This window comes from Salvelinus namaycush, chromosome 32 (genome assembly GCF_016432855.1).
Source record: "Salvelinus namaycush isolate Seneca chromosome 32, SaNama_1.0, whole genome shotgun sequence".
Taxonomy (NCBI): domain Eukaryota; kingdom Metazoa; phylum Chordata; class Actinopteri; order Salmoniformes; family Salmonidae; genus Salvelinus; species Salvelinus namaycush.
In genome coordinates this window covers 5224121-5238602 of record NC_052338.1, presented here as the reverse complement: position 1 = coordinate 5238602, position 14482 = coordinate 5224121, and the positions used below count along the sequence as shown (strand labels likewise).

Sequence of the window (14482 nt, the reverse complement as noted above, 5' to 3'; positions counted from 1 at the left end):
TCGCTTTCCAGTGACATCCCCTTGCGTAAACAATCCCAATAGTAAAAACAATGGTGTAAAAACTGATATGCTCCCCCTCATTTTTGGAGGGGGGAAAAAATGGAATTTCCATCGATATAACAAGGGCTTGGAGGGTAAATATAAGCCACTTGTTATAACAGGAACTTGAAATGTATAGCTTGTAGTATTTTGTCCTCAGCCCCTTGCTTGGTTTCAAAATATTGCCGCCATAATTATCTACAGATGGAAATAGACACAGCTGCCTCTTTGAACAGGCCTGTCGAAGGCAGACACCATCTCTCTCAGGGCGGGAGACCATCCACTTGACAAACTGCTTTTGTCTCGCTAATAAGCCATCCAGTCCCCCTCTGATTTTATCATGAGCTATGTGGATATCCACACAGAGACCTCGTAGTTCGGCTTCTGTGTCACTTTTCTAAAATATTCCTTTTCTGGAATGTAAAGATGGTAATCATGAGAAATGGACACTGTCAGTTTTGATATTACAACCCCCCCCCCCCCCCCCCCCCCCCCATGCTTGATGACTCATATGTGACATGAAACTAAAGGTAGTTCATTATTTCTTTAAATACTGTGATCATCAATGACATGCCGGTATGAAACGTCAAAGGGTCAGTCACTGGGCATGTATTTATATTACTCTGTCAACTCAGCATCAAGGTCGTTCACATTTTCACAGATGCAGATATACAGTACCTGAAATTCATTTGAAAACAGTGTCACTGTAGGCTACATTTTGATTTCAGCATTGCACAGCATGCTGTCTTGATTGAGACAAGAACAGTCGATTATTTACGTCGTTATACTCTCATCAGCACCCCCCCCCCCCATTTGACTTATTCATCTCTTTTTATCGCCTAAAGCATACCTATGTTGGATAACCTTTCAACATGGAGCTCTTTTCAATACATTCTAACTCACACCTTATGTAGGTTACCTGAGAAATGGATGGGTGGGCGTGCAGAAAACAATGTCAAGCGACAGCTCAGCTGTCATACAGTATATTTTGGTCATGGATAGAAAGCAGCGGCCAAGTGCTGAGCACAGGGCTTTTAAAGACCTCATTGACACCTGTCAGTTAAATATGTCATTTGAAAATGATGGCACAAGGAAGTTGCTTGTTGACACTTTGAAAGTAAAACTCAATTTAACTGTGCCAGTTTAAAAAGGCTAAGTCTGAGACGGCTGACGTTTGTTTTGCTTAGAAGTACAATAGACGACACTGTCTATTTTCTGAAGTCTTTCTGGCACCCGTCTGAATTGCCACAGCCTGAAGTTGTGATGCCAAATATGTGTCCCATGTTTCCTCAGTAGTCCCAAACAGCACGAAGAGGGTTGACGAAGAGAAGAAGTTTCGGGACTGTGCCGATCTGTACCAAGCTGGCTTCCACAAGAACGGGGTCTACACCATAAATATCAATGCCCAGGAGACCAAAAAGGTGGGCAGCCAGACAGAATTTAATATAGCGACTGCCACGTGAAAAAAGCTACCATTTCATTCAATAGCTACCAACACTCTTTGATGGGTGTTTAAAGGAGTTTAGTGTGTTTTGTTTACTAGAGCAAGCTTCAACTCTGTCCAAGAAAGCCAAATATATTGACCCACTAGAGAGCAGCCAATGGAGGGGTGCTATGATAGTTATTGGCTGCTTCAGTGCTTCAGGAATAATCAAAGGCTCAAAATATACACTCGGTAGCCTGATGAGAGCAAGGGTACACAAGAGGTTGGCGGGGGATAAGGAGGGGGATGAAACAGGTGTTCACCACCTCAACAGGGTGCTGCCAGACCTCAGACAGATGGCAGGGAGGTTCGAGGGGGAAGGTTGGTGGAGGAGTGAGCGATGAGGCGGAGATTAAGGAGAAAGCATCGTGTCTGGTTTCTGAGAATAATTCTGTCGGGGGGGGGGGGGTACATCTCTTAATTATACCCAGACTGGGCGCTGTGTGTTCAGCTGGGGTCTTGGCCGAGGTGAGAGACCTCCTCCAGACCTTCTCCACTCCTCAAACAAAGAGCACCACAGCGGATAGATACCCCTGTTATCAGCTTACACAGGACAGAGGCCAGGGTTAAGGGCTGTGTTCCACCCAGGTGTCCGCTGGCATGTGTCCAACTCCACTCCACTGGCCCCCTCCACTTTAATCTGAACCAGGCCTGGGATTGGGATCACCTCCCGGGAGTTGTTGGAGGATCAGGAGACATTTATTAAGCTTGAGGAGGACTCAAAATACTTCAAATTCCCCCTGATGATTCATGAGAAGGAATCACTAGTTAGTATTTCAGAATGATGGTTCACAACAGCAAGTTTAACCTACCATGTCTATAGTTGTGCTCTAAAACGTAAGATAGGAGCACGTAGAATGTGTTTGTAGGCGGTCTGAGAACTTAATGATTGTCCGTGTGTGTTTACAGGTGCATTGTAACATGGAGACCGCTGGCGGCGGATGGACGATCATCCAGCGAAGAGAGGACGGCAGCGTGGACTTCCAGAAAACGTGGAAGGAGTACAAGACGGTAAGACAAGAAGAATAACACACAACCCAAATCTACAGCACCACACCCACAAGCAAAAGCCATGCGTTGATGTGGAGTCTGTTTCCAACACACATCCTCCGTTACAGTAAATGAGGACAAAATGGGTGTACTCTCGCCTCTCCGTCTTGATTTAAGACGTTGAAATTGAGGTCGGATTCTCTTGTATTCTCAAGAGTGGCCAGGCCCGTGTGGAACACTCCATCCAGATGTGACCTAACCGGCAACACCGGCTGTACCTCTGGAATATCTGCACACTGAGAGGGATTCCCCAACCCCTCAGATTAGAGACTTACGTGTCGGAGGCTGGCGTGAAGCCCAACCCAACCCTGGGCCTGACCCACTGTTGCTCTTCTTTTTACACAGGGAAGCATTAGTCCGAAAACAATGCATTTGTTTCGTCTTATGTAACCGCGCCAGGTGTTGTGATCATCATCATCATCTATTGAATAGGGAACGGACAGCGACTGGCGGGCTAATAGAGGCTCTGTTTGGCTTGAGGCACGATGAGTGACCCCGTTGCCGTTCCTATTAGCTGTAATGTATGCTACCACAACGTAGTTAGAATAGCAGCTGGACACCAGATTCAATATGGAGGGCGTTTTAATGACCGATCTGGGCAGATGGTAATAGATGATCTGCGGAGGGTAAACATAGATTTGGCAAGGGCGAAAAGGGCTGGGCTCGTTTGGAGGGTAAAGAGGTACGGACAGAGAGTCCAGCTGGTTAGAAGCAGTGAGGGAGCCATGGCACCCCTCCAGCCAAGAATGGAGAGCGTGGAATACATGTGGCAATGGAACCAGCACGGACCCTGGTACTGCCACCGAATACCCGGCACACCATCGGTGTGGTCCTTTGCCTCCCTCAGAGTTCCTCCTTGAAGAGCCTGAAGGTGATTGATAGTGTTTTATTGTGTGATTCAATGAACTGCTGTTGGTCTCTGCGGGCTCGTGCGAATACATTCAATACACTTGAAGGATTCATAAATATTACAGTCAAACTTCGATGGGCTAATCCCATTCTGTGGGAGGATGGAAAGCACTCTGGTAGCTTTCCCTACTTTTAGTATGTGATCTTATGACCGTAATGTTTATAAGTACATGAGCAGTGCTAGATAGAGTATGTGTAGCGGGAGAATAAATGGTGCATGCATTCTCTAACCGGTATGAGACACAAATCAATGTTGCCAATTTGCAGTACCTTATTAAATAAGTGGTTGTCTGTATAAGCGTTTGTCAGTATGTTTGTTTGTATGGCACACTTTATGAAATCAAACTTTCAATCAGTCTTTATCATTTTACAAAAAAATGTACTTCTCTACCCAACACTAGTTCAAACCTCCTCTCTGAAAAGCGGTCGGTGCATTCAGCCAGGTCTGCAGAGATGAAACGGAGTCACAAGGGGTGGCATTGGACAGCGCTAAAAAGCAGATCTTTCAGAGGAGGGAGTCAGATTGAGTTAAGGTCGTGGCCCAGCCACTTTCTAATTCCACCCACACAGCAGGACGTGTCTCAGGCTGGAGGAATGCCCCATATTTACTTTCCCCCTTCCACTCTCTTAATCACCGCGTGCTCTCGGCACAAACACAGACATCTCCGCCTTCAATCCACCCCCAACCCTTCCCGCCAATCATTAATGGAACAGTCCAGAGCTCCAGACCAGTCTCTAATACTCCCCATTGCAGGTTAGTTACTGCTGCTGCTGTCAAAAGCATTTTGTCTACGATGGGAGTCATTGTGATCACATATAAACGTGGTAATTGTTGAAATGATATGAGAAGGCTTGGCATGGCATTGCGTGCGTCTGTTGTCATTCTTCTGGACTGTGAAATAAAGAGGGTTTATTACGCGTTTGGTTTGGGTGGGGAGAGGAAGGGTGGAAAGGGTGCTTTGTGTGCCTTTTATCAGCTGGACCCAGTTTACGCTGTCCTAAACAGGTAGGGCTATTCATGCGCGGTTTCATACTCTGTGTTCCACTGTATGAAATAATCCATGTTATATGTTGTAATATGTACCTGGTTTTCCGTTATTGCGCTCGGTTGAGTGAGTCTCTCTCATGGCAGTCACTATTAGTGAGACCAAGCCAATGTGCATGAACAGAAACGTGTGTATAAGCATTTATATGGTATAAAGGGACATTATCAATGGTAGACACGATAGCCCAGTCTGAAGACAAAATGTAATTCGCTTTGGCGTCAACCCTGAAGCAGTCATTGATGATGACATCAAAAAAAGGTCTGAAATAATAACTGACAAAAATTTTAATAACAAATGGTGGAGAGATTGCATCTTTTCCAGGAAGACCTTGGAAGGGATCGGGAATTACTTATATCCTGTATCCCGGATTTGACAGTAAGATTCCTTATGGGCCTGAGTGATGACTCTGGCCTCCTCTTCCTCTTCTTCCTCTGTTGCAGGGCTTCGGGACGGTTTCTGCAGAGCACTGGCTGGGGAATGAGTTTGTATACCTGCTGACCAGCCAGAGGCAGTATGCCCTCCGTGTGGAGTTGACCGACTGGGACGGACACCAGGCCTTCTCCCTATACGACCGCTTTCACATCGACAGTGAGAAACGCAACTACAGGTACTATTAACGAGCTGTATCTACAGTGCCTTCAGAAAGTATTCATACCCCTTGACTTATTCCACATTCTGTTGTGTTACAGCCTGAATTCCAAATGGATTAAATAGATTTTTTCTCTCACCCATCGATACATAATGACAACGTGAAAACATGTTTTAGTCATTTATGCAAATATAGGAACATGAAATACAGAAATATCTAATTTACACCCCTGAGTAAAAACTTTGAAGAAGCACATTTGGCAGCAATTACAGCTGTGAGTCTTTATGGGTAAGTCTGTAAGAGCTTTCCACACCTGGATTGTGCAACATTTGCCAATTATTCTGAACCAGGTTTTCCTCTAGGATTTTGCCTGTGCTTAGCTCCAATTCCATTTATTTTTTATCCTGAAAAACTCCCCAGTCCTTAACGATTACAAGCATACCTATAACATGATGCAGCCACCACTATGCTTGAAAATATGGAGAGTGGTACTCAGTAAAGTGTTGTTTTGGATTTGCCCCAAACATAACACTTTGAATTCAGGACAAAAAGTTAATTGCTTTGCCACATTTTTTGCAATATCACTTTAGTGCCTTGTTGCAAACAGGATACATGTTTTGGAATATTTTATTTCTATACGGGCCTCCTTATTTTCACTCTGTCAATTAGGTAAGTATTGTGGAGTAACTACAATGTTGTTGATCCATCCTCAGTTTTCTCCTATCACAGCCATTATTTTTGTATTCTGTAACTGTTTTAAAGTCACCGTTGGCCTCATGGCGAAATCCCTGAACGGTTTCATTCCTCTCCAGTAACTGAATTAGGAAGGACGCCTGTATCTTTGTAGTGACTGGGTGTATTGATACACCATCCAAAGTGTAATTAATAACTTCTCCATGCTCAAAGGGATATTCTGTGTCTGCTTTTTTTTTTACCCATTTACCAATAGGTGCCCTTATTTGAGAGGCACTGGAAAATCTCCCTGGTCTTTGTGGTTGAATCTGTGTTTGAAATGCACTGCTCGAGTGAGGGACCTTACAGATAATTGCATGTGTGGGGTACCGAGATGAGGTAGATATTCAAAAATCATGTAAATCACTATTATTGCACACAGAGTGAATCCATGCAACGTATTATGTGACTTGTTAAGCAAATATTTACCCCTTAACTTATTTAGGCTTGCCATAACAAAATGATTGAATACCTATTGACTCAAGACATTCCAGCTTTGCATTTTTATTAATTTGTACAAATTTCTAAAAACATAATTCCACTTTGACATTATGGGGTATTGTGTGTAGGCCAGTGACACACAACATCTCTATTTAATACATTTTAAATTCAGACTGTAACACAACAAAATGTGAAAATAAGTCAATGGGTGTGAATACTTTCTGAAGGCACTGTATGTATATTGATAAGCCTCGAATTCATGCCGCCATTCCTGACTGATATTTCAAATGGAGACATTGCTGACATTCTCTAGTCCAAATTCCTTCTCATTTAACGGTATCATATGTCATAACAGATATTTCTATAAAGTAAAGTGTTCCCCCAACTGATACTTGGCTCTTGAATAAAGGGTGCAACTTTTTGCTTCTTTAGAGATTGTTAAATATGCTTCAAACTGTGGCAGATGCTTGGATTCGTTAGATGTGGAAAACTACTGGAATATTACAGAAGGTTCCGAGCAATCAAATGTCTCTGAGAGGAGATTCTGATAAGAAGCTACTTCAGTTTCTAAATGTCCTCTTTTCAACTTTAGGTGGACTTCTGTTTGTTTTCCAAAGATATTATAGCCATTTATGTTGCCGGGAAGGGAGACACTTACAGCGTGGCTGAAAACCTATACTTCAATGGTGTTTTGCAACGTCGGGTAGAGAGTGAGGCGATTGTCATATCTAATTTGTGGAAATGTCTTGGATTATATGGCGACAGGATTTACTTTAAGAAGTCTGCCTCATGGTAATCCAAGATGGCGTAGCAGTCAGATGTCCTTTGTCCTCGTCCTGTCCCGTGTATATATATTTTATATATTTTTCTTCGCATTTCTTTTTATATATATATTTTTTCTTCTTAAAAACTCAACTTCAAAACACTCTCCGGCAACCCACCTCACCAAATGTGGTGCGGATCTGTTTTTTTCCTCAAAGGTATTATTCACCTCGTATCCGAAATCTACAACAGAAGCTAGCCAGAAGTTAGCCAGCTCACAAGCTAACGTGAGTAGTTCAGCTAACCACAGCTAGCGCTCATCAGCTATCCTTTAGCTCGGAAAACTATTGCCAGTTTCGTACAACGCGACTCAGACCAGAGCATACCAGACCTATTTTCTCTCCATATCCCCGGATTTTTACCGCAAGCTCTGGACATTTACACCGGGATCTTGCAGCTAACTAGCTGCTATCCCGAGTGACTATTGGCTAACATCAATTCCGGAGCAAACACCAATTATCCCGGAGCTAGCCAGCTGAAGAGTTCCATCAGCCACTCCCGGGCTACAATCACCTATCCGGACCCGTTTTACTGCCGATGCGGAGCCCCACCGGGCCTTCACGACTGGGATACCGACGTTATCTGCCCGAGGGAGTTATTCAACTGGCCCCTCCATCGCGACGTAACCTGAACGCCCATATGCTAACTGCGGCCCGCTAATCGTTAGCTGTCCTGAGCATATCGGCTGTTATCTGAACAGGTCTATCGAACAATCTTCTTAGGCCACTATAACTATTTTGACAATTGGATTGGTCCCCTCTACCACACGGAACCCCACTAATCTACCGACGGAAATGCACGGCGTGGCTAAAAACAGACCTCCATCTTCTGCTAGCTTGCTACCCATGACTAGCTGTCTGAATCACGAAGCTAGCACCAGTTAGCAAACACTATTCTACAATTCACAACCTCTCTTTCGCCATCCGGCTTGGATTCTCTGTCGACACGACCACGTCTGGTCTGCAGACGATTACCCCATCCGCTGTGCCCTCAACCGGCCTCCGTCTGAGCAGACCCCCTCCGTCTGAGCAGACCACCCCCCGGGCTACTAACTTTAAACGCCGCGGGCTAGCTTAGTGGAGGCCTCACTGCTCCATCTACGGCTGCCCCCTGGACACTATGATCACTTGGCTACATAGCTGATGCCTGCTTGACTGTCCATTAATTCATGGTACTCCATTCCGTTTATTTGTGTTTTATCTGTCGGCTCTGTGCTTTAACTCAGGATCTGTGTGTAGTTAATCCGACCCTCTCTGCCTAGCCGTCGCCATTTTTACCTGCTGTTGCTGTGTTAGCAGACTAGCTGCTGTTATCTCACCTGTTGTTTTAGCTAGCTCTCCCAATCAAGACCTGCAATCACTTTATGCCTTATTGTATGTCTCCCTCAAATATCAATATGCCTTGCATACTGTTGTTCAGGCTAGTTATCATTGTTTTGGTTTACAATGGACCCCGTAGTTCCACTCTCCGTACCTCTGATACCTCCTTTGTCCCACCCCCCACACATGCGGTGACCTCACCCATTGAGACCAGCATGTCCAGAGATACAACCTCTCTTATCATCACCCAGTGCCTGGGCTTGCCTCCACTGTACCCGTGCCCCACCATACCCTGGTCTGCACATTATGCCCAGAATCTATTCTACCACGCCCATAAATCTGCTCCTTTTATTCCTTGTCCCCAACGCTCTAGGCGACCAGTTTTGATAGCCTTTAGCCGCACCCTCATCCTACTACTCCTCTGTTCCTCGGGTGATGTGGAGGTAAACCCAGGCCCTGCATGTCCCCAGTCACCCTCATTTGTTGACTTCTGTGATCGAAAAAGCCTTGGCCTCATGCATGTCAACATCAGAAGCCTCCTCCCTAAGTTTGCCTTACTCACCGCTTTAGCACACTCTGCCAACCCTGATGTCCTTGCCGTGTCCGAATCCTGGCTTAGGAAGGCCACCAAAAATTCTGAGATTTCCATACCCAACTATAACACTTTCCGTCAAGATAGAACTGCCAAAGGGGGAGGAGTTGCAATCTACTGCAGAGATAGCCTGCAAAGTTCTGTCATACTTTCCAGGTCTATGCCCAAACAGTTCGAACTTCTAATTTTAAAAATTAATCTCTCCAGAAATAAGTCTCTCACTGTTGCCGCCTGCTACCGACCCCCCTCAGCTCCCAGCTGTGCCCTGGACACCATCTGTGAATTGATCGCTCCCCATCTAGCTTCAGAGTTTGTTCTGTTAGGTGACCTAAACTGGGATATGCTTAACACCCCGGCAGTCCTACAATCTAAGCTTGATGCCCTCAATCTCACACAAATCATCAAGGAACCCACCAGGTACAACCCTAAATCCGTAAACATGGGCACCCTAATTGACATTATCCTAACCAACTTGCCCTCCAAATACACCTCTGCTGTCTTCAATCAAGATCTCAGCGATCACTGCCTCATTGCCTGTATCCGCCACGGGTCCGCGGCCAAACGACCACCCCTCATCACTGTCAAACGCTCCCTAAAACACTTCTGCGAGCAGGCCTTTCTAATCGACCTGGCCCGGGTACCCTGGAAGGATATTGACCTCATCCCGTCAGTTGAGGATGCCTGGTCATTCTTTAAAAGTTACTTCCTCACCATATTAGACAAGCACGCTCCGTTCAAAAAATGCAGAACCAAGAACAGATATAGCCCTTGGTTCACTCCAGACCTGACTGCCCTCGACCAGCACAAAAACATCCTGTGGCGAACTGCAATAGCATCGAAGAGCCCCCGCGATATGCAACTGTTCAGGGAAGTCAGGAACCAATACACGCAGTCAGTCAGGAAAGCAAAGGCCAGCTTTTTCAAGCAGAAATTTGCATCCTGTAGCTCTAACTCCAAAAAGTTCTGGGATACTGTAAAGTCCATGGAAAACAAGAGCACCTCCTCCCAGCTGCCCACTTCACTGAGGCTAGGTAACACGGTCACCACTGATAAGTCCATGATAATCGAAAACTTCAACAAACATTTCTCAATGGCTGGCCATGCCTTCCTCCTGGCGACTCCAACCTTGGCCAACAGCCCCGCCCCCCCCCGCTGCTACTCGCCCAAGCCTCCCCAGCTTCTCCTTTACCCATATCCAGATAGCAGATGTTCTGAAAGAGCTGGAAAACCTGGACCCATACAAATCAGCTGGGCTTGACAATCTGGACCCCCTATTTCTGAACTGTCCGCCGCCATTGTCGCACCCCCTATTACCAGCCTGTTCAACCTCTCCTTCGTATCATCTGAGATCCCCAAGGATTGGAAAGCTGCCGCGGTCATCCCCCTCTTCAAAGGGGGAGACACCCTGGACCCAAACTGTTACAGACCTATATCCATCCTGCCCTGCCTATCTAAGGTCTTCGAAAGCCAAGTCAACAAACAGATCACTGACCATCTCGAATCCCACCGTACCTTCTCCGCTGTGCAATCCGGTTTCCGAGCCGGTCACGGGTGCACCTCAGCCACGCTCAAGGTACTAAACGATGTCATAACCGCCATCGATAAAAGACATTACTGTGCAGCCGTCTTCATCGACCTGGCCAAGGCTTTCGACTCTGTCAATCACCATATTCTTATCGGCAGACTCAGTAGTCTCGGTTTTTCTAATGACTGCCTTGCCTGGTTCACCAACTACTTTGCAGACAGAGTTCAGTGTGTCAAATCGGAGGGCATGTTGTCCGGTCCTCTGGCAGTCTATGGGGGTACCACAGGGTTCAATTCTCGGGCCGACTCTTTTCTCTGTATATATCAATGATGTTGCTCTTGCTGCGGGCGATTCCCTGATCCACCTCTATGCAGACGACACCATTCTGTATACTTCCGGCCCTTCCTTGGACACTGTGCTATCTAACCTCCAAACGAGCTTCAATGCCATACAACACTCCCTCCGTGGCCTCCAACTGCTCTTAAACGCTAGTAAAACCAAATGCATGCTTTTCAACCGTTCGCTGCCTGCACCCGCACGCCCGACTAGCATCACCACCCTGGACGGTTCCGACCTAGAATATGTGGACATCTATAAGTACCTAGGTGTCTGGCTAGACTGCAAACTCTCCTTCCAGACTCATATCAAACATCTCCAATCCAAAATCAAATCTAGAGTCGGCTTTCTATTCCGCAACAAAGCCTCCTTCACTCACGCCGCCAAACTTACCCTAGTAAAACTGACTATCCTACCGATCCTCGACTTCGGCGATGTCATCTACAAAATAGCTTCCAATACTCTACTCAGCAAACTGGATGCAGTTTATCACAGTGCCATCCGTTTTGTTACTAAAGCACCTTATACGACCCACCACTGCGACCTGTATGCCCTAGTCGGCTGGCCCTCGCTACATGTTCGTCGTCAGACCCACTGGCTCCAGGTCATCTACAAGGCTATGCTAGGTAAAGTGCCGCCTTATCTCAGTTCACTGGTCACGATGGCTACACCCACCCGTAGCACGCGCTCCAGCAGGTGTATCTCACTGATCATCCCTAAAGCCAAAACCTCATTTGGACGCCTTTCCTTCCAGTTCTCTGCTGCCTGCGACTGGAACGAATTGCAAAAATCTCTGAAGTTGGAGACTTTTATCTCCCTCAACAACTTTAAAAATCTGCTATCCGAGCAGCTAACCGATCGCTGCAGCTGTACATAGTCCATCTGTAAACTACCCACCCAATTTACCTACCTCACCCCCCATACTGCTTTTATTTATTTACTTTTCTGCTCTTTTGCACACCAGTATCTCTGCTAAATTGTAATTACTCGATTTATTGCCTACCTCATGCCTTTTGCACACATTGTATATAGAGTGTATATAGATTCTCTTTTTTTCTACCATGTTTTGACTTGTTTATTGTTTACTCCATGTGTAACTCTGTGTTGTTGTCTGTTCACACTGCTATGCTTTATCTTGGCCAGGTCGCAGTTGCAAATGAGAACTTGTTCTCAACTAGCCTACCTGGTTAAATAAAGGTGAAATAAAAAAATAAATTAAAAAAAGGGTTAGGACCTGGTGTGCACACTCTCTAGGTTTTCTCTGTGGGCTACAGAAATGTTTTTTTTTTTAATGAATAACGCTATTGGGAAAGGTCAACCAATTTGTTTTGATTTGCTCTGAGACTAAATTCGGGTTTATTTGTCCCATTGTGAGGATTGGATAACTCCCTTTTTACCTCTCAGCATTTGATACTGACCGCACAGGCACTGACTTCCTTCTCCCTATGGCATGGTGTTTGGCAAAGGGAGATTTGTTAAGTGCAGAGGAGGACATTGTAGGATACGGTTCAAGGGGTGATAATTCAGGTATGTTTATCTATGTAAAAGGACACTTGAACAGGGATAGTGATTTATTTGCACTCACAGTACATTATTTTGGACGATGTGGTCTCCCTTCCTCCCGCTCTCTCTCTCTCTCTCTCTCTCTCTCTCTCTATTTCTCCCTCCCTCTCTCTCACTCTGTTTCTCCCTCCCTCTCTCTATCTCTCTCTCTTTCTCTCTCTATTTCTCTCTCCCTCCCTCTCTCTCTGTGTTTCTCCCTCTCTCTCTCTCTCTGTCCCTCACACACAAAAAATAAGCAAAGAGCCGCACACATACCGTAACCTCTTTCTATTTTGATGGTTGTTTGTGTCCTCAGGGCAGCAAGAGGCGTCTTTGGGCTTACACTTTAGTTTTAGGGAAGGAAGGCTCGTCTGAGCTCGGACTGTTCAGGACTGAGTGGAGCAATCTAATCGGCCGGCTGATCACTATAAATAGATTTGTTCTCGCAACTAGTTGTGGTATGATAATCACTCATTGCTTCTCAGGAACATTGGCCAAAACAAACCAGAGGTCCAGGTCTCAAACAAACTGGTTGCAGAGGGCTGCCATCTATGTTCGGTTCTCCTCGGCTCTGGCACCTCCCCTTCGGAATCCCAAACCATCAGCGACAAGTTCTTCAATTAGCATTTGTTGTACTGAGAAGTACGAGATTGTAGCGAGAGATACCATGACATTTTGTTTTGTTTTTGGATTCTTTTGGGCATCGATGGTGGGGGCTTTACTGGAATAGTACAATCTACACCGACGCAGACAGACACATTTGTTAAGACACATAAACAAAAATAGTACGGTCATGCACACTCGCACACACATACAAACACATACCGGCCCACAAACCCACACGCAGCCGTTGGAAACCGTAGATGGTCGTTTAAATATGTAGTCCACCGATGCACAAGTGTTGCCCATTTATCATAAACAATGTGACGCTTTGCCAGGAAATGTTTGCTTTACTGCCAGCTCCTCGGTTGTGTCTAAATGTCAAGCAAGACAAATTAATCTTGGTTAGAAAGAAGTGAAATTATTGCCCAGAGAAATATAGGATTCTAATCCTTAATCGAAATAATATACAGCAAGAACTGTCAAATGTCTTACTGTTCTCCCTATTTGAATGATTTCCAAAGCACAGAGGCTGAGTGAGACTCTGCAAAACTGTTTTATTCAGTATCCAGCCAGCATAATAAATAAAATAGAATAAAGATATTAAATCCATACATCGTAATGTAGATCTTGGTTATTCAAAGCATATTTGTGAGTAGGTAGTTGGAGAAGTAAGTCATTTGGCCTGGTTCTCTTCTCAGGGTGTGACATAGTCATTTCCAGATGACACAGTAGCAGTGCATTATGGGATTGATGCAGACGTCTTGGAGAGTCGATGCAACTCTTCCCTGTGTTGAAGCTTTGCTTATGGATGTTTGTGCTGGCAATAGCTTGCATCCAAATAAACATGAAATCATCTGACGAAACAGTAGCAGTAGCTCATCAATATTATCAAATATCAAATATTATCACTTGTTCTGACTTTTAAATACGAATCAGTGTGTGCAGCTACTTTTCGTCTTCGCCATTGCTTTTCTTCCCCATATTTTCCCATTACGTAATGTCTTATTTTACCCCGAAAGGACAATGCCTACCATGCCCATATTACAATATACTGTCAACTGGCGTCAACAACACTGCTTAACGTAACTGTACAAATACTGTTGACATTGTTGAAAGAGTATAACGTAACTGTACAAATACTGTTGACATTGTTGAAAGAGTATTTACGGGCTGACCTTGTAGCTCAGAACTACACAGCTCCCACTGAACCATGACCACACAGGCTTGAGAAATTTGCTTTTCGGTTTTCGCTCCATTGTGAATCAGGTTACCATAATTGCTGAATGTTATGTCTCTCTGTAAACCATACAAGGGAGCAGTCTATATAATGGACTGAAATTGTTAGCTTGGTGAAATAGTGGGTTGCAATTGAAATAGTGTGTTGTACAGTCATTTAGTCATGACCCGCAAATAGCATTGTAATTAATTAATTTGATAACACTCATTTATCAATA

General features: G+C 45.0%; 1 protein-coding gene across 3 annotated transcripts in view; it reads left to right on the top strand.

Annotated features, from left to right (window-relative positions):
- Positions 1-14482, top strand: part of angpt1 (angiopoietin 1) — a 72036-nt gene that overhangs the window by 41621 nt on the left and 15933 nt on the right. For all 3 annotated transcript variants that reach the window (XM_038971793.1, XM_038971795.1, XM_038971794.1), the window contains exons 5-7: positions 1333-1460; positions 2432-2533; positions 4968-5134. In XM_038971793.1, the coding sequence (XP_038827721.1) occupies positions 1333-1460; positions 2432-2533; positions 4968-5134 (397 nt within the window). The remainder of the gene's footprint in view (positions 1-1332; positions 1461-2431; positions 2534-4967; positions 5135-14482) is intronic.